The following is a 24736-nucleotide window of genomic DNA, read 5'->3' as shown; positions in this document are numbered from 1 at the left end:
TGCTCTGCAGTGAATGGGTGCCGTCAGAATGAGAGTCCACTATCAAGATTTTAAACTTCAAACTGTTGCTTCTGACTAAAATTCAAATTATTGGTGAATGGGTGCCATCAGAATGAGAGAGCTGCTAAAAATATAACAATAATCCACAAGTACTGTAATTCACATGACTCCAATCCATCGATTAATGTTGAAAAACTCCATGCATGCATTAATAAAACCTTGTACATTTCAAACCGTTGCTTCTGACTGAAATACGAGTCCATGATAGTGATTTTGTCAGTGAAAAAGTCATCTTGTCTGAATCGGGAGAGAAATATGGACAGATCAAGCACCGTTTACAAGTTTACTTGTGGATTACTCTGATGTTTTACCAGCTGTTTGAGCTCTCATTCTGACGGCACCCATTCACTGCAGAGGATCCATTGATGAGCAAGTGATACATTTCTCCAAATCTGAACAAACAAACTCATCTACATCCTGGATGACCTGAGCATGAGTAAATCTTAAGCAAATTGGACCCTGGAGCACAAAACCACTCTTACTGTAAGTCACACGGGTAAGTTTGTAGTAATAGCCAACAAAACATTGTAATGTTAGGGTTTATAGATTTGTTTTTTATTTTATGAAATAATTAGTTTGTTTATTAAGTATAGTTTTTGTTGAATATATTTTGTAAATTTCCTACTGTAAATATATAAAAACTTAATTTTTGATTAGTAATATGCATTGCTAAGAACTTCATTTGAACAACTTTAAAGGCATTTTTTCCCCCTCAATATTTAGTTTTTTTGCACCCTTAGATACCAGATTTTAAATAGTTATATCTCGGCCAAATTGCCCTGTCCTAACAAACCTTACATCAATGGAGGGGTTCAAAGGGTCAGGTCGTTGCGTTTATTGTAAAGAAGATTTTGGACAATTGTATATGACCCTTTCTATCCAAATACAATAAAAATGTATGACTGGTTTTGTGGTTCGGCCCGGGTCACAATTTTGCTTCCTGTAGGGTTTGCTAACCATGCAACACTCACTTATAAGCAGACCAGATAGTCAACACAAAATGAGCAGTTTATATATAAATATTTACATTTACATATACACATATATCACTAGCCTGCATGGACATATAACCCCAGAACGGGAACTTTGGATTTAAGTCTGCTACAGCTCTAGAGCCACTAGAGGACAGCAAAGTTCTCATCTTATCTCCTGAAGTTTTGGCGTGTGGAAACTAAATATTTACTGACACAAATGACTGAGCCTGCGCCCCAATGCTCATACTATCCATCCTAAATTCTATGTGAAATTGTTATTTTCAAGAATATTTAAGGCAGAAAGGGTGGAGAGTATGCACATTGGGACGCAGGGTGACACAAAATATAGGATTAATAAATACCATATTTTTTTGTAATAGCCTTGACATTAACCACCAGCTGCCAAGAAAACATTACAATGAGTTAAATGTAAAAAAAAAAAAAATTAACCACCAGCTGCCAAGAAATTTTTTTTTTTTTTAAATGCCAGAACATGACTAAAGGATACCCCATATTAAAACATATAAAGATTAACATTTGCAATTAAATCAAAAGATATATGTGCAATGGGGAACATGAAAAGACGATACATGAGGAGGAAGAACAATTTCCGAGTCGGGTGTGGCTAAAGGCGAGAGACACCTGTTGGTTTACAGATAGAAGCTCTTGTTTCCTGGCACAAACGTCGACTGAGATCCTGGTTATATTTATGTTAAACTTTTTAAACGGCAGGAGCGCGAAACGCGTTTCAGAGGCGTTCACCTGGCGTCACCGCGTCTGATGTAAGTACAATAATATACGTTTATTTCGAGAGTTTGACTGATAGTCCTTTGTCGCACTTTATAGTGCAGGCTCGAGAGTTTTTTTGGTAGTTTTTTTTTTATATTTTTTTTATAGAATATTGTCAAGATATGATCACAAACAGAGTTCATTGACTCATAATACCAATAACCTATAACTATTGCTTATTAATATTAAAAATTGTATTTGTGTTTTAGGTTTTGGTGTTAAAGTCAATATTGGAACATATTTAACACAAAACCAAATAAAAAAAACTAGGCTAGTGTATGAGAAAGTTGACCTGTATTCAGCCTATACGCCATCATACAGGAAGCCTTTGGTTTCTAGTGAGAAGCATTGAGTTTCAGTCTCATTTAAAATGCAAGTTAAGTTCACACCTGGCAGTCTTAGTCTACATTTCCAGTTCAATAGAATATGTTGTAGAAACCTGACAAGGGTGTGTATCTTGCGCTAAACGTCAACGTTTTACCAGCCAGACCAGGTGTAACCGACACTCATATGTCTTGGGTCTCTCTGCACCTTTTGTTGTGTTTGGCATACAACCCTAACTGTCAGCCTCCAATGATGAAATGAGATTTGCATGTGGCTCCAACTTTTAGGCCTTGTTCAGATAGATAGGTATACAGAGATTGGTAGGTCTTTTAGTAAATTCTGTGAATTTTAACAATTTTTGTAACATTATATGTACTGTGTTGACATTTCAAAAATGGGAAGAAGTACTTCCTGTGAAGATATCTTGATAAGATTTTAGATATTGGGTTCTCAAAATGGCTTAAAGTCCATTTTCATTGGTTGAAAACCAGATGTGGCTTTGTGCTTATCTAGTCTTGATTGCAAATATGCAAAAAAGACAAAAAAAGTAATCCAGGGTTTAGGAATGTATAGTGTGACGCATCAGAGTATGAATAACCAGGATTAATTGTTAACTATGGATCTGCGTATGAGCAATGTGAAACAAAATAAGATTAGACAGGAATGGGGTTTAGACCTTTACACAGGGTAAACTAGTTTTTCGTTTTTGATGTGAATACAATGTGTGAGGAGAGCAATCACATGCCTCAACTTGACTGTTTTTATCAGGCAGATGGGTCTGCGCTATGCAGTTGTTTTGATAGAGAGAAACAAGATCCATTTCTAGTTTCAGCATTATTTATCCTTCAGACATTCACCTTTAAATAAATGCATATCAGCTATATGCAAGGTGACCCAAATTTGGTTAACCATGTTCGGACAATAGGTAATATTCAACAATTAGGACATGTAGCCGCATTGAGTTCCCCATATCTATTCAATTTAATCATATAGGGAGTTGGAAAACAAACTTTAAAAGTGCTTTTTCCCATTTTTGAACCATCACCATTGGCATGTAATTCCACAAAGCTTCCACAAAGTAATTTGGCTCTGAATCTCTGGTGAAAATTGTCATTTTGATCCATGACAATTAAAGGGATAGTTCACCCAAAAATTAAAATTGTCATTAATTACTCTGCCTCATGTCCTTCCAAACCTGTAAGACCTTCGTTCATCTTCGGAACACAAATTAAGATATTTTTGATGAAATCCGAGAGCTTTCTGACCTTTCATAGACCGCAATGATATTACCGCGATCAACGCACAGAAACATAGCAAATAGATCGTTAAAATAATCCATGTGACATCAGTGGTTCAACCGTATTTTAACAAAGCAACAAAAATACTTTTTGTGCGCAAAGAAAACTAAAATAATGTCTCAACAATTTGTCTCCTCCGCGTTACCCTATAGCGCCATTTTGTAGAATATCGCGTACGTAAACAACGTATGCTGTTCTGTGTCAGCAGCACCATACCCGGATACGCTGTTTACATCATTTACGCTTTAATCTGAATGTATTTGCGTATATACGTTGTAGGGCTGGACAATATATCGAACGATATGACCATGCGCATCTCGTCAGTAAAGCCGGTTCCATGATTAGCGGTAAATCCCCATCACCTGCTTTCAAATGGAGCTGCAGTTAATACACAGAGCCGTAGTTTACTGACGAGCTACGTTATATCGAGTTCATTATCAAAGGCGATTCATCTTCAATAATGAACTCGATATAGCGTAGCTTCTCAGTGAACTACGGCTCTGTGTATTAACTGCAGCTCCATTGGAATACATGGTTTACGTATGTGATATTCTCAAAAATGGCGCTATAGGCTGATTACAGTTACGGTTAAATCACTGATGTCACAATGACTATTTTATCTTGGTAGGACCCTTGCTGTCTATGGTAGGGTCAGAGAGCTCTCAGAATGCATCAAAAATATCTTAATTTATGTTAAGACTGGGCATAATCTCTGTCCGGGAACCCCCCCCCCCAAATGACCTAACATTTCTCAGTAGACACTGGAGGAACTGGTGTTGCTTGTGTAACAGGCTGCTCTGGTAAAATAGTAAATGAGTCAGTGTAGTGCGTTGAAGAGAAGGAAAAGCAAGCTTCATTATCGCTGCTAAAGGTATGTCCGAATTTACCAGCATTTCAAATAAGATTTGTGGATTTATTTAATTCATTTAGAGCCATACCCTTTTAAATACAATGCTATATGATTTACTTAAATCAAGTCTTACTTTTTGTTGTTAGTTGTTTATTGTGTGTGTGAGGAGTGTCATTGTACCTTTATTTCTGAGATGTAAATGCCAGAATGTGAGGGATTTAGTTTACTGTAAAGCACAGTTTGTCTTTGTTCTGTATATTTCTACAAATTCAAAATGGTAAAAAACAAAAAAAGGTTAAAAATGGAATTTGTTTGTGGATTAAATTACAGCTAGAAAAGGTCTTATTCATTTGTGGTATATATTGCTAACTTAACTTTAATATGTATTTGAGGGAGGCGTTTATGTGCAGTATTTGTGGATCTTGTGGATATATATTGTATGTGTGAACTGCATATGTGGTTTGACGCATACATTTGTTGACACTGTAATCATGACTGAGTTTTAGTACTCAAGACTCCAGAAATGTTTCTATGGTCTTTTTCTTGTCATGGACTTGGGAGCATTTGGATTCTAGCTTGAATCAGACTAGTGTGGAATCAGATTTATTGATCAGACAGGTCCTGAAAAAAACAACTAATTATCATCTTCAGTTTACTTTCACTTAAATTTCTTTTAATTGACATAAAAATAACTAGAGGCAATGAAACCAACTGTGTTATCACCTCGGGTCACATGTGGGCACTGGAAAAAAAAGTTGAACACACCACAAAGGCTACAGACAACACACAGCTAGGACATGGCCTGCTTGTTGCATCTACATATGAGGAAGCAACTGTCAGTGTGGCAGTCATTTACATTTATCACTCAGACAGGGAAACGGAAACTAAGACTGCAGGTATACAAACCACAGATTAGCACATGCTTACTACTTTGAAAATATAAATCATGCTTATTGACAAGCTACGCAATATCACATTCATAATCGCAGGCGATTCATTGCCGATTACGAACACAATATTGCGTAGCTTGTCAGTGATCTAAGTCTCTGTGTATGCCACTCCATTTGAAAGCGTGTGCTGGAGATTTACAACTAATCACAGATTCGGCTATACTGACGAGATGCGCATGAAAATCGATTATTTGCCCAGTCCTACTTTAAGGGTACAATTGACAAACCGTTTTTTCAAACCCTATTTTTTTCTAAGAGTGTTAAAGGGTTACTCCACCGCAAAATGAAAATTTTGTCATTAATCACTTACCCCCATGTCGTTCCAAACCCGTAAAAGCTTAGTTCGTCTTCAGAACACAATTTAAGATATTTTGGATGAAAACCGGGAGGCTTGTGACTGTCCCATAGACTGCCAAATAAATAACAGTGTCAAGGTCCAGGAAAGTATGAAAAGTATCGTCAGAATAGTCCGTCTGCCATCAGTGATTCAACCGTAACGCTATGAAGTGACGAGAATACTTTTTGTACACGAGTGTACACCACCTGCGTACTGCTCAGATTTGTCAAAATGGCGCTATGCTGATTTGGAGAGACACAGAGGAGAGGAATTGTTGAATAAAGTCGTTATTTTTGTTTTCTTCGTGTACAAAAAGTATTCCCATCGCTTCATAACGTTACGGTTGAATCACTGATAGCACATGGACTCTTCTGATGATGTTTTCATACTTTCCTGGACCTTGACACTGTTATTTATTTGGTAGTTTTTGGGAGGGTGATAAGCCTCCCGGTTTTCATTCAAAATATCTTAAATTGAGTTATGAAGATGAATTATGCTTTTACGGGTTTGGATCGACATGGGGTAAGAGATTAATGACAAAATTTTCATTTTGCGGTGGAGTAACCCTGTAATTTTTTAGGTGTTTGTATGGGTATGTGTTTAATTATTAAATTAATATGTTTCAATTTGACAGAAATTAGACTTGCTATTGAACAGATATAAATTCAACCAGCAATCCATATTGAGGTGGAAACATCCCAAGTAATAAGATATAATGCAATATTTACTTGATGGTTACACTACATGACATGTTTCAGTCAAAAAAATGCAAACATTTCCTAAAAATAATAACTACACAAAAGCAACAAGCATACTGCTAAGTACTTGCTTACTAGACACTTACTTGTCTGTGACTCTTTCTGTTCTCTTTCAGTGGTTCCTCATCAATACAGATGTCCTATAACAAGGGTTTCCTGGTTTTTCTCTTGATTCCAGTAACTGCTTTGCTACTGTATCTCTCTTATTCTCATACGACATTGGGGCAAAATAAGAAAGAACCACAAAGGTACCCTCTTCCAAAACGACAAAGCACAGCAGCACCAAGTAAGGATGCTGTAGAAGAAGAACCAGAAATGGTCCAGGAAGAAATAGTCCAGGAAGAACCAGGGTTGTACCATGTGGCCTACCCCAGAAAATATAAATTTATCATTGACCAACCAAAGATATGTGAAGAGCAGAAGCCCTTCGTGGTGATTATGGTCCCGGTGCCTCCTTGGGACGCTGAGGCACGCAGTGGCATCAGGAGGACGTGGGGTGGAGAAAAGCTCATTGGGGACAAAGTGGTGCTGGTGCTGTTTATGTTGGGCTTACATAATGGAAATGATCAAGAAACGTTGCAGGAGCAACTCCGGAATGAGAGCCAGCAGTACCAAGACCTCCTCCAGAGCAACTTCCTGGATTCCTACAAGAACCTGACCATTAAAACCATGATGATGATGGAGTGGCTCAGCAGGAGTTGTCAACAGGCATCCTTTGCTGTGAAAGTGGACGCTGACGTGCTCCTTAACATGAACAATCTAATAAATATGCTTGGGAGTCTGAACCCAGTACCAACCAACTATATGACGGGGCTAGTGTGGTATGGAAACATTGTCATTCGAAATCCGTTCAACAAGTTTTATATCCCCTATGACGTGTACACCAGAGACACATATCCGCCGTATCCTCTAGGCATGTGTTACATCATTTCTTTGGACCTGCCACAGAAATTTATACAGGAATCTAAGCACATTAAAGCCATATTTATAGAGGATGCATATCTTGGCATGTGTTTGGAGCGTTTGGGTATCGTCCCAACTCAACCGCCACACATAGAACAGTTTGTGGTGGCACCACAGCAGTACAATCGCTGTTACTATTCTGGACTGATTGCAATACTTACAGACAACACAAATCAGATGACGTCTTACTGGACAGATATTCATTCAACCAGCAATCCTTGCTGAGGTGGAAACGTCCAAACTAATAGGACATACTGCAATATTTTGTGTCTGACGAAGAAAAACTTTTTTTTATTTTTTTTACATTGGATTACTGGTTCAGTTGATGTAAGTTTACATTTTGTTTGTGTGCCTGTGAGCATTTTATTATGTTCAAGTGAAACCATGTGCAACATACAGTATCCTCAAGAACAAAGACTGAAGTATTACATGTAAAAACATGTATGTATTTTTTTATTATTTAAAGTTTAAGAACAAGGATACACCCAAGGGGAAAACCATGGAACTGTTATTACACATTTTTATTTAATAATTAAATAATTTGCTCGTTGATGTTCTCTTGTTTTAACCAAACAAAATGGCGCACTTGTTGGAGAACTGGACAATTACTGTTACTGTTAAAAGGTTTTCTTGCATAAAGAAATGACTGTATTTTCAGCTGAAACCTTATCTTGCACACACTAAGGCCCAGTGTTGGGAAAACCAAATAACTTTTAATAAAATTTCAAATATTTTCAGATATTAATCATTTTGAAAACTGAAAGCAGGCAGGGTTAATCAAATCCTTGTACAGCTGTGATAGGAAACACTGGCATCTAACAATGCCTTGGGGGAAAAAAACTGTTAATCTTGAAAAAAAAGCATATGTATATATATATATATATATATGCTTAACACATTTAACTCACATTACACTGCTGGTTATATATGCTCTATATAATTGTGTATGTGACAAATAAAAATCTTGAATCTCTTGAATCTTGAATTTTATATGTTTTTTTTTATTTTTTTTTTTACATAAATGATTATTGTATTTATTGAATATTGAATTTTTTGATTAGATTGTTTGGCCTTTTTTGTGCCCTAAACTCCTGAAATATTGGTGTCTCATATTTTAGAGCAGTCAATGCAATTTAGTTAAGAAATCAATCAAATCTGTATGTGTGTGAAATTATATAGATGTAACCCCCTTTGTATATTGGTAACATTTTCATAAGTAACTGTATTTTAAATTACACTTTTTTTCGGTTATATTTACTTTGTAATTAAATAGCCAACACAATTTTTAATTGAAGACAGTAAACCAATATTTTATATATATATGTATTTATATATTTGTAAAAACAGCGACAAAATGATTGTATTTCTGTAAACTGCAGTTTACAGTACAATGGAAGCATATAGGGCAGGTGAGAAGCACTAAAATAATGCTACAGTTATTAAATGTACATGCTCTTTTTAAAATATAGTGTGTAAGTGTTAGGAAGCGTGAAAGAATCACTTTCTGAATAGCTTGTGCTATATATGTATATATATACAGTATATATAAACCCACGTGGAAACTCCACAGCATTTCTATAACCAGAAGTTCATCCGCCTACAAAAACTAGTCCCACCTCACAAGGATGGCATAAAACTGTACAGTTCACATACTAAACTTTTTTTTTTTTTTTTTTTTTTTTTTTTACTAAATAATTAGCTTGAAGATGTTTTAAACTGCCCTTTACTGATTAATGGCGGGTTATATTTTAACTAACATTTATGACTAAAGTTAATATTTGCTCACATAAAGCTAATTGTACTGTTTTAATATCATTTAACTCCCCCCTCATCCGTGTTTCAACAGTTAGCTGCACATTATGTCAAAATGTTCAAGGTGTCTAAATGTCTGTTTTCTTCGTCAGCAGTAAAGATGAGAATTAAAATAAATAAATAAATACCTCCTGTCATCTCTAGCAGCATTACACTGTTCGTGGGCCAATATGTTGACTCGAACACCACACCCAAACGTCGTAGCCTAGGTAAAGATTATATTTCAGACCCAGATAATAACAGGTATTTAGTCATACCTGTACGGTGTTCATTGGAGCTTACATATGTGACGTAGACCCAATAAAACCTCAGCAGTCAAATTAGCAGCGGCTCAAGACAGCGACGGACACACTCTGATATCTGTTTAATCTCGCTCGCGTCATACTGATTAGGCCCTTTAAACTCTGCATTGGGTGCCGCTCGTTTTCATTCGGCGCACAGATAGTTAGTTTCGCTTCTGCAAACATTGGTAAACATCTGGCGAAGTCATTTGTTTGTAACAGAGCCTCTCTGCCGCCCTCTGCAGGTCAGTCTTGTTTCATATTTAATTAAAATTAAGTACAAACCCCATTTTCTTACGGTCAAAATCCCTATTATAGCATTACCAACTAAATTACCAACTATCACATATAATAATGTTACAAAAAGACATGCACACACACAAATACAGGTAGCCTAGGCTACATATTATTTATTTAGAGGTGAACGTAGGCTAACTGACGTTTTAATTTTAATTGACATTAATAAATTAAGCCAAACAGGAACTTTTTATATAAATAATTAATTAATAGTATTAAAGTTATAATCCAACTTAGAAAACATGTTTTTATAGGAAACAAAGTATACTAATTACACTCTTATTTTTTTTAATGACCATAATACTGTTAGTAATCACTTAATAATCATTGCGATAAAATGCCACATATTTGAAACAAACTGAAATGGTTGTGAAATCAAATCGCTAATCAAAAGCCAATCAGTTTTCCTTTAGATGTGCATCTGGCCTGTAGAGGGAAGAATCGACAGAAAACACAACTACACCCAGATCAAATAATATTTTATTATTAAATAATTTATACCCCCTCTGTAGGAACCACCTCCTTTAAGTAAATGCATTACTGTAAACTCGAGTTTGTTTACCTGGCTGCAATACCACACTATTTGCATAATAAAAGATTCAAGTAAAATTTGGGGTGTTTTGGCTTAAAAAGGGTTTATTTTTAAATTGTTTATAACTTTTTTAAGTATTTGGAGTTTTGGTTAGTTTGAGGTGTATGAGATAAGAGCGTGTTTATTTTTAAGGCCTAAAGAGTCACAAACACAATATAAGAGCTACTGTTATTCTAGACAGAAGGACATGATGCATAAGGACAGTGTCCTTAAAGTTACGGGTTTTATTTACTTTTGATTATGATTACATTTTTAATAAAAATACAAAGACATAAAACAGTTATGTTTGCACCCAGCGTATTTTTTTCATCTATCAAAGTAGTGATTTATTAGCTAGAAAAAACCCTTCTGTGGACTGTACAACTAAATAAGCTATAGCTAAACCCCCATGATATGAATTCTATCACACTGCATAGGAACCCGGTGCTTGTTAGCATATGAAGATTGAGATGAGTTTGATGGCGGCCTGAGTCTGGAGAACATGTAGCATGAGAGTCAGTTTTTCCTTCGGTCTCTGGTAATGTCAGTGCAGTAAGATGTGTCCAGAATCTGCTGCTCCTTTTCCTCAAAGCATGGAGAAATTCAGCCACTAGAAGGAGACAAAATACAGTTGTCGTCTCAGGGGTCTGGTCAGCAGAGTGTTGTCGTCTTTGGATATATTTGGAAGAGCGTCCTCCCATACCTTTCTGATTTGTAACTTATAAACCTTTGTGAGCGCTGAGGTTGTTAATTGATGGTGTATGTTGCATCATGTGCTTTTAAATGACATTTAACGGTCGAATTTGTGGTGCAAAACTACATTACCCATGATGCTGTTCAAAAATTCCACCAATCAGAGTCACGATCAGCAAATTAGTTTGCAAGAAAACGCCCTCTTACACGAAGCACCGCGAATGATGACTTTAAACAACATTAAAATGCATAGTTTTCTATTCTATCAATTCGAAGTTCGAATCTGCCTTTTGCCGAACTCATTCTCTCATTTCCTATTACATATCAGATCGGAAAGGCATTTATTTTCAATAAAAATGAAGGAAATATTTAAAAAATGGAAGTGGGTATTTAATGACAAAGTGTTTGTTGGGTAGGTGTAGCGAGGGAGGGTTTTAGTAATTTTACGAAATATGCTAATTTACACTCAATAAGTTATTACTGCATGCTGTTTTATAATGTTTTATAATGCTTATTTTTGCACCAAGTATAAACAGCATCTACTATTTACACTTATCGCAAAGAAAATGCTGCCATTTTTACATAGTGTAAATAGAATATATCATTATTTGCACTTGGTGTAAATGGCATATCACTAATAAAATACTGCAAATCCATTTCTATTTAAGTGGCAAATAGCCACTGCCTTTCATTTAGTGTAAATCGCATCTATTTAGCATAAATAGCATAGTGCACATACTGAAAAAAAAGACAATGTATATCTTGAATGCACTGTAAGTCGCTTTGGATAAAAGCGTCTGCTAAATGCATAAATGTATTTAAGAAAATGCATTTTGTAAAGAAAATAAATCTGCATAATTCTTGATTCTTCTAGAACCTTCACTGCGTGTCATGTGACTAACAGAGACACAAACCTCAAAAAAGTTCAGCTCTATTGTGCCAGTCTTGTCCTTGTCCAGCATTTTAAACGTTTCTGCAAATGAGAATGTGGATATGTAAATGCAGAATATCACATATCAGTCTTTATTCAAATGCGGTTGTTTGTCGGACACTCACTGAACATGCTTTCAAGGCGCACCATACAGGCCACAAAGTTGTCAAAGTCGATGTTGAGACTGGAGTCGCTGTAGCGCGCGACCATGATCTGGTGTAGAGGGTTGTTCAGAGAGAAGCCTGTTCAAACAACACAAAGGTGATTAAACGATAACAGATTGTCATTTTTGTGTGTACTGTTCCTTTAAGACACAGGATCCGACCTGCTTTCCCTATGGCTTCTCTCATCTCCATAGAGCTCATTGCGCCGGACTTGTCCTTGTCGTTTTTACAGAAGATGTCCTGACAGAACACAAACACAGGCGCACTGCAATGTTACAACATTCTTAACAGTCTGCCGACTTCGAAACCAGACCGTACAAATAATGAAAAGGAGACCAGGATGAAAACATACCAGGTACATCTCAATTTTAGTCCAGAGGATCTTAAATTCAACCATGCCCAGTTTTCCACTGCCGTCTTTCTGAGACAGCAGTAAAGGAAAGAACAGACTAGAATAGTGCAGAAATCAGTCTAAATATTTTTTATAAAACTGATGCATTTCAAAAACATCTTGTGCAGTTATTCAAAAGGATACATCCAGTAAGTTCACCATGTTGCGGCAAGTGTCCAAACTAAACCCATCAGTTTGAATGTCTTTGCCTTGAAGAAAGTTATTATAAATGGTCAATAATTAAAATATTCAATTAATAAGAAACATGTTATCTACATGTAAAGAATACATGTATCTTTTATTGATTAATTGATATCTATAAAATATTCAGTTATCTACTGTATTTTACAAATTCAATAATTTTTATAATTATTTGTTGACTTATTAATATTTCATTATTAACTATATATTTAACATTTAAAATGTTTTTATTTATTATTTATATGTATTGTTTTATGTATTGATAATACCTATACAATATTAATTATATTATATAAATATAATATAATATAAATAATAACTGAATAAAAATTATTTGAGATCTTACGTTTTGTTACCACTTTGTTCAGGACATTTAGCAGCTCAAATGCTGAGATTTCAGCATCCTTGCAGAGAAAAAAAAAATTATTGGATGAGATTAATAAATATTAAAATGGACAAAAAGAGCAAAATTAAATCATCATCCTGTAATACTCACTGCCCCAGCAAGCTGTCCAAACAGACTCTTGAACCGACTATCAATATCACCCTCGTTCACGTTAATCTGTGAAATAATACAATTAAAATAATGCACGTTTATGTCATAATACAGCATTATATTCATGGAGAAATGTACCTCAGGAACGCTGCACTCGACAGGGTCATCAAGCTCTCTAAAAACCAAACATATTTTCAGTCAGGAGGAATAGACTTTTATTAGAAACAATCTAATTATTGTGGGCCAGGAACTCACTGGAACTCTGCCTGTTTCTCAGAGAAGATGCGAACACAAAAGTCTCCGTCCTTGTTGGGCTCGAAGGTGGACGGGACGATGAGATACTCGCCGGGGGGGGGAAGGAAGAGGGGGGAGAAATCCTCGCGGGTTTTTGTGGGGGTCTGTGAGGGGGGCGGAGGAGTGTGGCGCGAGGAGGTGTCGTTTTAGGTGTGGGTTTTTCTGTGCGGGTCTCTACATCACAATATTGCAACGAAATTAGATTATTGATGTCAATTTCTGGGTAAATTATCCCTTTAAGAGCTATGATGAAAACACAAAAAAAAAAAAAAAAAGTGTAGCAAAAAAACTGGTAATTTTGTGCTTCAATATCTGCAGTCCATACCTCGTCAGGAACCTGTGGACAATAAAAAGAGAGATATATTGATTTAGTTTATGTTTGTGAAATTATCAATTCTTATCACTTCTGATAGTTCTTGGCCAGAACAACCAGGAAGTGGATCAGATTTTCTGGCAATAGTCTATGCTAGTCTACTTCCAGACACGGTGTCAGGCTGCTCACATCGTAGATGGCGAAGCCAATGGTGTGCATGTGTTCTCCTATTTTACTTCTTTTTTTTTTTGGGGGTTTTTTTGTGTATGAGACACAAAGAAGATGCTGCAGCTCTTTTTTTTATGTGTGGTGTTGTTATTGCTCCTCCAGCTTGATCAGAAACTGAGGGTTCATCCAGAACGAGTCTGCCAGGAACATAACGAAGGTCAAACAAGTGGTTAGTAAAGTTTGTTTTGTTTAGTGTTTTTTTTTTTTTTGCTGTTGTTTTTGTGCAGTATTCTTTTGTTTTGCTTTTTTTGTTGTATTTTTATTGTTGTATTTTTATTGTATTTTTTATTTATTTTGCTGTTTTGTTTGTAGTTTTATTTTTTGTTTCTTATGTTCGGTATTCTTTTGTTTGTTTTGTTTAGAATTGTGTTAAATTTTGTTTTGCTTTTTTATTGTTTTAACTAGTTTTTGCTGTTTTTTTGTATAGTATACGTTTGTTTTTGCTATTGTTTTTGTTGCTTTTTATTGCATTTCATAGTCTTTTTTGCTGTTGCTTTTTAATGTTTTTTGCGGTTGTTTTTAGTGTACTTTTGTGTTTGCAGGGTTTTTTTCAATATGATTTTATTTTGTTTTTTGCAGTTGTTTTTGTGCAGTATTTTTTGTTTTGTTTTGCTTTATTGTATTTCTTTACAGTTATTTTGCTTTGCTTTTTGTTGTTTTTGTGCAGTATTCTCGTTTGTCCTTTGGGGTTGTGTTTGTTTAGTATTATTTTGTTTTGTTGCTGTTTTTGTTTAGTATTATTTAGTTTTTGTTTTGTATTTAGTTTTTTTATTGTAATTTAGTATTTAGTTTTTTGTCCCTTTTTTTTCTTTAGTATCATTTAGTTTTTTGTTGCTGCTTTTGTTTAGTATCATTTAGTTTTTTTATTGTCGTTTAGTATTTAGTTTTTTGTTGCTGTTTTTGTTTAGTATCATTTAGTTTTTTGTTGCTGCTTTTGTTTAGTATCATTTAGTTTTTTATTGTCGTTTAGTATTTAGTTTTTTGTTGCTGTTTTTGTTTAGTATCATTTAGTTTTTTGTTGCGGTTTTTGTTTAGTATCATTTAGTTTTTTTATTGTCGTTTACTATTTAGTTTTTTGTTGCTGTTTTTGTTTAGTATCATTTAGTTTTTTGTTGCTGTTTTTGTTTAGTATCATTTAGTTTTTTGTTGCTGCTTTTGTTTAGTATCATTTAGTTTTTTGTTGCTGCTTTTGTTTAGTATCATTTAGTTTTTTGTTGCTGCTTTTGTTTAGTATCATTTAGTTTTTTTGTTTGTTTTTGTTTAGTATCATTTAGTTTTTTGTTGCGGTTTTTGTTTAGTATCATTTAGTTTTTTTTTGCGTTTACTTTTTAGCATTTTTGTTTGTGCTTGTTTAGTATCATTTAGTTTTGTGTTGCTGTTTTTGTTTAGTATCATTTAGTTTTTTTATTGTCGTTTACTTATTTAGGTTTTTGTTGCTTTTTTTTGTTTAGTATTTAGTTTTTTGTTGCTGTTTTGGTTTAGTATCATTTAGTTCTTTGTTGCTGCTTTTGTTTAGTATCATTTAGTTTTCTGTTCAGTTTTTTTGCTGCTTTTGTTTAGTATCATTCAGTTTTTTTGCTGCTTTTGTTTAGTATCATTCAGTTTTTTTGCTGCTTTTGTTTAGTATCATTCATTTGTTTAGTATCATTTAGTTCTCTGTTGCTGCTTTTGTTTAGTATCATTTAGTTTTTTTGTTGCTGCTTTTGTTTAGTATCATTTAGTTTTTTGTTGCTGCTTTTGTTTAGTATCATTTAGTTTTTTGTTGTTGTTTTTGTTTGGTATTTAGTTTTTTGTTGTTGCTTTTGTTTAGTATCATTTAGTTTTTTGTTGTTGTTTTTGTTTAGTATTTAGTTTTTTGTTGCTGCTTTTGTTTAGTATCATTTAGTTTTTTGTTGTTGCTTTTGTTTAGTATCATTTAGTTTTTTGCAGCTTTTGTTTAGTATTTAGTTTTTTGTTGTTGTTTTTTAGTATCATTTAGTTTTTTGTTGTTGTTTTTTAGTATCATTTAGTTTTTTGTTGCTGTTTTTGTTAAGTATTATTTTGTTTTGTTTATTGCTCTTATTTTTGTTTAGTATTGTCATGTTCAGTTTAAGTTTTGTTTCCTTGGACTTTCTATGTTCTTGTTTCCTTTGTCCCCTTGGTTTTCATGTACTGGTTTCAGGGTCGGCTCAACCCTTTATATCATTTAGTTTTTTGTTGCTGCTTTTGTTTAGTATCATTTAGTTTTTTGTTGCTGCTTTTGTTTAGTATCCTTTAGTTTTTTGTTGCTGCTTTTGTTTAGTATCATTTAGTTTTTTGTTGTTGTTTTTGTTTAGTATTTAGTTATCATTTAGTTTTTTGTTGCTGCTTTTGTTTAGTATCATTTAGTTCTTTTGTTTAGTATCATTTAGTTTTTTGTTGCTGTTTTTGTTTAGTATCATTTAGTTTTTTTATTGTCGTTTACTATTTAGTTTTTTGTTGCTGTTTTTGTTTAGTTTTGTTTAGTTTTTTTTAGTTTTTTGTTTTTTTTTTTGTTTTTTATTTTTTTGTTTTTTTTTGTTATTTAGTTTTTTGTTGTGGTTTTTGTTTAGTATCATTTAGTTTTTTTATTGTCGTTTAGTATTTAGTTTTTTGTTGCTGTTTTTTGTTTAGTATCATTTAGTTTTTTTGTTGCTGCTTTTGTTTAGTATCATTTAGTGTTTTTTTATTGTCGTTTACTATTTAGTTTTTTGTTGCTGTTTTTGTTTAGTATCATTTAGTTTTTTGTTGCTGTTTTTGTTTAGTATCATTTAGTTCTCTGTTGCTGCTTTTGTTTAGTATCATTTAGTTCTCTGTTGCTGCTTTTGTTTAGTATCATTTAGTTCTCTGTTGCTGCTTTTGTTTAGTATCATTTAGTTCTTTGTTGCTGCTTTTTGTTTAGTACCATTTAGTTCTCTGTTGCTGCTTTTGTTTAGTATCATTTAGTTTCTCTGTTGCTGCTTTTGTTTAGTATCATTTAGTTTTCTCTTTTTGCGGCTTTTGTTTAGTATCATTTTAGGTTCTTTGTTGCTGCTTTTGTTTAGTATCATTTAGTTTTTTGTTGCTGCTTTTGTTTAGTATCATTTAGTTTTTGTTTGTTTTGTTTTGTGTTTAGTATTTAGTTTTTTGTTGTTGCTTTTGTTTAGTATCATTTAGTTTTTTGTTGTTGTTTTTGGTTTAGTATTTAGTTTTTTGTTGCTGGCTTTTGTTTAGTATCATTTAGTTTTTTGTTGTTGTTTTTGTTTAGTATTTAGTTTTTTGCTGCTTTTGTTTAGTATTTAGTTTTTTGTTGTTGTTTTTTAGTATCATTTAGTTTTTTGTTGCTTTTGTTTAGTATTATTTATTTTTTGTTTGTTTTTGTTTAGTATTATTTTGTTTTGTTTATTGCTCTTATTTTTGTTTAGTATTGTCATGTTCAGTTTAAGTTTTGTTTCCTTGGACTCTAACCTTCTATGTTCTTGTTTCCTTTGTCCCCTTGGTTTTCATGTACTGGTTTCGGGGTCGGCTCAAGCCTTTATATCATTTAGTTTTTTGTTGCTGCTTTTGTTTAGTATCATTTAGTTTTTTGTTGCTGTTTTTGTTTAGTATCATTTAGTTTTTTGTTGCTGCTTTTGTTTAGTATCATTTAGTTTTTTGTTGTTGTTTTTGTTTAGTATTTAGTTTTTTGTTGTTGCTTTTGTTTAGTATCATTTAGTTCTCTGTTGCTGCTTTTGTTTAGTATCATTTAGTTTTTTGTTGCTGTTTTTGTTTAGTATCATTTTAGTTTTGTTCTTGCTGCTTTTGTTTAGTATCATTTAGTTTTTTGTTGCTGCTTTTGTTTAGTATCATTTAGTTTTTTGTTGTTGTTTTTGTTTGGTATTTAGTTTTTTGTTGTTGCTTTTGTTTAGTATCATTTAGTTTTTTGTTGTTGTTTTTGTTTAGTATTTAGTTTTTTGCAGCTTTTGTTTAGTATTTAGTTTTTTGTTGTTGTTTTTTAGTATCATTTAGTTTTTTGTTGCTGTTTTTGTTAAGTATTATTTTGTTTTGTTTATTGCTCTTATTTTTGTTTAGTATTGTCATGTTCAGTTTAAGTTTTGTTTCCTTGGACTTTCTATGTTCTTGTTTCCTTTGTCCCCTTGGTTTTCATGTACTGTTTCAGGGTCGGCTCAACCCTTTATAGGGCCCTAAGCAGAATTTTTCATGGGGGCCCCTCAGTGCCACCAATTCGACTGATTTTTCGTCAATGCTAGACTTTAGCTGTGTTGCTTACATCATACCAATGTCAGCTTGTAGTAGTAGTATACAAACTAATAGGTGTTCATTTGAACTTTAACATTTAAAGTCTTACAGAACTAAGTGGCATACTCAATGTGGTGTACTGAATAGTAGTTAAATAAACCAGCAGACAATAGAACAGAATGTTATTTTAACAACTTAAATTATTAAACACAGCAGCTAGTTATCTGTACATCTAAAACAACAACTCTTAATCTATAAATAGCTAATTGAGGCATAATGATATCAGAATACAATAGCAAAGACCCCAAAAGTAGGTTATGGTAAATATTGTTAAGCTGTAATCAGCACAATGTTTATGAAACAGAAGCTTATTTTTATTACACAAATATATACCGTTGTTCCCAACCATGTAAAGTTCATGGTTTCAGACATTTAAATAGACATTTTAATTAAGTACTAAAAAAAAAAAAAAAAAAAAAAAAAAAAAAAAAAACACATTTATCATTTGTTAAATACACACTGATTCCTATTAAATAGCCTACACACTGTGTACGAAACTACTGGAGCCTATAATGTTAACTTTTTTCTCCCAGTTTACTGGCCACTTAGTTTCATGTATTTCGGGAGAAATGGGTGAATTACGTGATGTTAATCGTGACAGCATCCAGCGCGCATTATAGATCAACTAACATGATCATTAAGGTTATTTAAACGACAAAACAAATTAATTTACACATTTGCCAACCAGAATAGGCTGCATCATATAGTAGTTTGTAGATATTTTAAATAAAAAGGGAAAAACTAAATAAAAATGAAACATGTGTCATACAGTGCTATTGTGCCTGCAAGACGTGTCACTATGGAAATAAGATGATACATATAGATTATTTAAATTAATTATTTAATATTGCCTTTATTTATTTTTTAATTACCACTGTCCAGTAACATATCAAAAAAAAAAAAAAAAAAAAAAAAACTTTAAACTATTTCTAGTCTAGTTCATTGTTAATGTCTTTGTAATTAATCTAAACAATTTCCTCACATCATTGTCTAGTATTGTATTGGTTAGATGCGCAAAGCTGTGGTATTTATTTTCTCTCTGTGTGTTTTTGTCTTAGAGCACCATTGTTAATATGGAAACACTTTACAATAAGGTTCCATTAGTTTATGTATTAACTAACCTGAATGAACAATGAACAATACATTTATTACAGTATTTATTAATGTTAAGTTAAAGAAAATGTCCAATTAATGTTCATTGTTAATTCATGTTAATTCACAGCACATTAACTAATGTTAACAAGCACAACTTTTGATTTTAATCATGCATTAGTAAATGGTGAAATTAACATTTACTAAGATTAATAAATGCTGTAGAAGAATCATGTATTCTTAGCTCATGTTAACTAAAGTAGTTAACTAATGAACTTTATTGTAAAATGTTACCGCTACCTTTCTAAACAAAGTTAAAGCTGCATTTGGATCCGCATCTCCTCTTCATTGCCTTGCCTGCACTGTGACAAGTATTCTTTGTTTTGTATTCTTGGTCAAACATTTAATATAATATAATGTAATATAATAAAGTACAATGTAATTATCAGGTAGTTGATTCAGTTCATTACTTGGGTAATTTCTGCAGCCTCCAGCAGTTGATCCTTTCCTCCAGTTGCCATCAAACTTGGACAGCGCCCACTTATTAACGCTGTCGTCTGACAGAGCATCAGGGGTCAGATTACAGATCTCCACCCGCGAGTAATGACGCAGGAAATCAGAGAACGACATCCTGGGATGCAGAGAAGTATCAATGATCATAAGAACACCTTAACTGAAATGTCGGAAAAATAAACAAATAAAACATTCGCAGATTACCAGAACTCTCCATCTTCTGCTTTGCAGACCAGTTTCTCTCGGTCACTGTCACTGACCTGACGCCATTCTGACGACCTATAGACCAATCACATGACATTCAGTGAATTTCCTGCTGATTATTTTGCTAAACTGTTATATTTGGGTTGAATACAAATCTTACTTCACATATAAGCACTACCACTCAAATGGTAATGGTTGGCAAGACTTTTTGTTTTTGAAAGAAGTAGGGATCGGCGATATGGGCTTAAAAATGTACCACGATAATTTCTGATAATAATATCAATGACGATAATTTAGGGAATCCTGTTTTTTTTTTTTTTTTTTTTTTTTTTAGAGAAAAGTATTATTTTTACTCAAAATAGGTTTTTTTTTTTTGTTCAAAATATTGTTTTGTTAGTAGTAGAAGCTCCATATATGTATTGTAGAAGTAATGCTCCAGGAAATCACTAATCTGGACAGGTATCCAGTGATCGCTGTAGCTGAATAAAACGCAGAGAAATCTTGACTGAGGAAACATGAAAACAGTAAACATGCGATTGCACAAAATATTTGGTCTGTGTTCAAGCAGTCTTGGGTATTTTTATAAAGTTACGATGGATTACTCTTAAAAATGACGGTGTATCCACTGGAAAAATGCTGACGCCTCTATGTCCTGAAGCGTATATAATATTCTTTTGAATATATATATATATATATATATATATTATATATATATATATATAATATATATATTACTCTTAAAAATGACGGTGTATCCACTGGAAAAATGCTGACTAATATTTGTAGTGAATAAGTTTTTATGTAAAATTAATGTTATTTTATAAGGCCCTATTATTGTGTGTAGGTTTATACATCCTGGTGAACTTCCTTCATACTTAAACCTGAATACACACAGACTCATGGGGACTCGTGTCACATTGTGTGGGTAAATTGATTTAGGTATCTATGGGTAATATAGTTAATCATACAGAATGGGTTTTTTGAGAAAATAAAAATGCAGTAAGTTTCCTGTGAGGGGTAGGTTTAGGTGTAGGGCGATAGAAAATATGGTTTGTACAAAAACCATTACGCCTATGGAGAGTCTCTACAAGGATAGCTATAGCTATATATATAAAAAAAAATACAAACTAAATAAATAAATAGGTAAGTAAGATATGATATGATTATTTAAATTTAATTTAAGATATGATATTATTTAAATTTAATTTAAAAAACAAAATGAAGTATATCTTTTGTTATGATATTTATTTTAATTTTTTTTCACACCTTTCTCGTTCTTACTAATTCTAGCTCTCTCAACTTGTAATATTTCACAGTTTGTCAACTGACATAAGATTTTGTAGGCTGCACATGTGCACCCCTCGAAAGCCTAAAACCACAGAGCCCCCCCCATCCCAATTTAACCCCTTTCTCTATAATATTATTATGTTATATATTAAAATTATATGTATATATTCTCAAAGGATTAAATTAGTTAGGCGTTAACGGGTTAAGCATGTTAAATTATGCTGATTTTGATGTGGAACGAGGAAGCTAGGTGTACACTGCGTGATGTGGAGGATGGGCGGCACTCAACCTCTCCTTCCTACACCCGAGGGCATAGAGTTCCTATAGCAACTCATAGCAACATGTCTGAATAGAGCCACAGGTGGGTGTGGTTACTCTCTGCCAAACCACAGTTGGATTTCAGAAATAGAGCTTTGCATGCTTATTAATTTACAGACATGTAACATGTTTTGAAGCCAACACCGGGTCACCCACCCATCACTCCAGGCTCCGGTCCACTCCACCTGCCCCCAGGGGTTCCTGATGCGGATCAGTTTGGTTAAGTTGCCCCTGTCCTCCACCTGTAACATTCAGTCATAAATCATTTTCCATATGCAAACCAATTAAAAGGGTTAGTTCACCCAAAAATTAAACTTCTGTCATCATTTAATCACCCTTGTGTTGTTATAAACCTGTATGGGTTTTTTTCTTCTGTTGAACACAAAAGAAAAGATTCTGAAGAATGTTGGTAATCAAACAGATGCTGGTAGCCATTGACTCCCATAGTAAGGAACAAACACTTTGGAAGTCAATGGCTACCAGCAACTGCTCCACTTTTGTGTTCAACAGAAGAAAAAAACCCTCTAGTCAATATAGTCACCACTAACCTCTTCAGCTCCTGTAATCGAGTAGGCGTGTCCTTTCACTAGTTTCTGACTAGTAATGGCCTCCGAATCAGCGGAGTCTGTGATCTAAACCAAACCGAAACAAAACAAACTTCATTAACAAATACACAACAGAACCGGTTTTGCACGACTATCAATTCTAGTTCACTGACAGTTACACAACATATCCATTTGCACACTCCTAGTAATTACAAAGGCTGCACAATTGAAGTACACACAAGTAAATATGAAGTTTCTCACATCTATCGAGCAACCCAGCAGCGAGCCCCAGCTCAGAGCCTTCTGGATGATTTTGAAGAGGTTTGGACCTGCTTTCGCTAGTTCATGGACCTCAGCGATGCCTCCAGTGAAATCCTCAAAGCCCTCGGTGGTGGAGCCACCAGACAGAGCTTCATAGCAGCCGTTCAGCCTGAGGACAAGATGTAGATTTTCGTTATTATTTCTGAGGAAGTCTAGTCCACATGCTAAATGGGTTTGAATCTACCGACTACTCACTTTGCATAGGCCTTCTCCAGCAGGGCGCTCCAAAACTCAGAGCCCTCGGCAGAGTGGACAAACAGCAGCTCTCTGTTCCTGGTAGGCAGACGGTCGTCAATGACAACATCCACCCATTCACCACACTGCCAGAACTGAAGAGACGATAGACGTATAGATAACAGATAACAGCACTTTCTGAATGTATGGTAACAAATGTCATTTTTGTGAGAGAAAAATGTAGTTTCTTAAACAATAAATGTGACTTTTACATGAGAAACCAGCTTTGCATAAATAACAACAATAGTAATATAGAACAAGAGGTTATTAACCTGGAAATGAAATATTCCAGTGTAGTCACCGTCAAAACCCTGTCCAGACGGGACCACACGGGCGAATACGTCCTGGTTGAGGGTAAGAGAAGCAATGGCAGCTAGAAGCCAACAGTCACCTGGAAAACCAGCAAGTTGGTATCATATTGCGTTCACTAAATCTGTGACTCAGTATTGCAAGCGGACAGTAACTGCATTTTCATTTAATATTTTATTAGACTTCACTGTTCATTCTACAAACACTCAAAACAATAGCTGCACAATATTACTGGTAAAACAGAAATTCGTATCCACATAACCTTTAAGTTGTTCTGGCATGTTTCAGGACACTATCTCTCCTATTATTCCTACTCCCATAAATTTTGCAAACTCATTTTCATTGCAGACATGTCCATAATAGCCAGTAAAGTCAGCGGCATTGTCTGATCAGGACTCGTATCAAACATTTTCAGCTACTGTGGAAAACTACAGTCACCTGACTCTTGGGACATGTTTGCATATGAGAAAACAGAGGCGTATGATCCAAGACAGGATAAAGGGACACCAGTGTTTGTGTTGTATGGAGTAAAACAGGTTTAACAGGGTGTGTATGTACGTGTGTTTGGGACTTAGAGTTGCTATGTAAAGAAAAATGTTTCGTTTTTCCCATATAAGGAATTCCCTTTGTTTTTTGAAGAAAAACGGTTTCTTTAAGAAGATATGCAATTAATAATATTCCCAGATATTAAAAAGTGTGAGTTGGTTTTTTAAAAGAGGGTGTTTCCCTGTACAATTCTATTGAGTTTCAATGTCCTCCATCCACCATCTAAATAAACTTCCCAAACTAGAAAAACTGCTCTTGTGGTTCAGAGTTTCAATGGCTGACTTCTGCTGGTTACACTGTATGAGGAAGTTCTGTATGATCTTTTGTTATCATCACTTCTAAAGGTTCATTGTACACTACAGCTGTACTCTACTGTAGCTCCACAATGGGTGAATGTTATAGCTAAGTTGACTCACCCAAAGCACCCTGGCAGATGTCAGTTCTGGTCGCTCCTCCGCTAATGAACGTTGGACTGGATGTCAGTTGCTGGGTGACAAAAACAGGCATTCCAAAAACATGAATCACTGCTTTACCTTAACAAGAGATGAGTTCATCGCTCAATTGAAAACTATTAAACTAACTGCTCTTTATAGGATACAAAAGAGCGCCAAGTAACAGGGTTGTAAATTTAGCTAAAACACATTTAACTCAGAAGGAACTTCAGATTTTGTAGTTATTTTGTTGGTTTGTTGTTTTAGTAATAAATTAAATTTATCATTAATTAAAGAAAAATATTTGCTTGATCATTTTTTATTACAGCTTCCTGATTAACAGGGTTTGAGCAGTTAACACATAGTTTTACATTACACTATGTGTAAAACTTGACAAGAAAAATTAAGTTATGTTGTCTTCCCACCATGGAAAGGGTCCAAATTATGTTTCTTCTTGGGGGTTAGAATTTTAGGTTACATTGTCTATAACCTGGGGGAAATCATGCAGTAACAGTTAGAATTTTAGGTTACATTGTCTATAACCTGGGGGAAATCATGCAGTAACAGGGTTGCAAAATTAGCTTAAATAACACATAACTATGTGGGAGCTTAAGATTTTGTGGGTATTTTATACCCCCCCATACAGGGTATATTAAAATACATATATTTGCTTGATTATTTTAATT

At 34.1% G+C, this 24736-nt stretch overlaps 1 protein-coding gene and 1 pseudogene across 2 annotated transcripts; one reads left to right on the top strand and one right to left on the bottom strand.

Moving 5' to 3' along the window:
* The first annotated feature begins 1692 nt into the window (after nt 1–1692).
* Nucleotides 1693–8040, top strand: LOC109081033 (beta-1,3-galactosyltransferase 1-like). 2 transcript variants are annotated; one of them, XM_019096034.2, is made up of 2 exons: nt 1693–1816; nt 6457–8040. In XM_019096034.2, exon 2 carries the CDS (start codon nt 6476–6478, stop codon nt 7526–7528), a length of 1053 nt encoding a protein of 350 aa, XP_018951579.1. In that variant the 5' UTR covers nt 1693–1816; nt 6457–6475; the 3' UTR covers nt 7529–8040. The 2 variants fall into 2 exon arrangements, with proteins under 2 accessions (XP_018951579.1, XP_018951580.1); XM_019096035.2 differs by lacking the exon at nt 1693–1816 and adding an exon at nt 4154–4316.
* Nucleotides 8041–10484: 2444 nt separating this feature from the next.
* LOC109081032 lies at nt 10485–24171 on the bottom strand (annotated as a pseudogene).
* Between the last annotated feature and the right edge of the window lie 565 nt (nt 24172–24736).

The sequence above is a fragment of the Cyprinus carpio genome, chromosome B22 (assembly GCF_018340385.1).
Source record: "Cyprinus carpio isolate SPL01 chromosome B22, ASM1834038v1, whole genome shotgun sequence".
NCBI classification, from domain to species: domain Eukaryota; kingdom Metazoa; phylum Chordata; class Actinopteri; order Cypriniformes; family Cyprinidae; genus Cyprinus; species Cyprinus carpio.
This window is presented reverse-complemented; position numbering and strand designations above follow the sequence as displayed.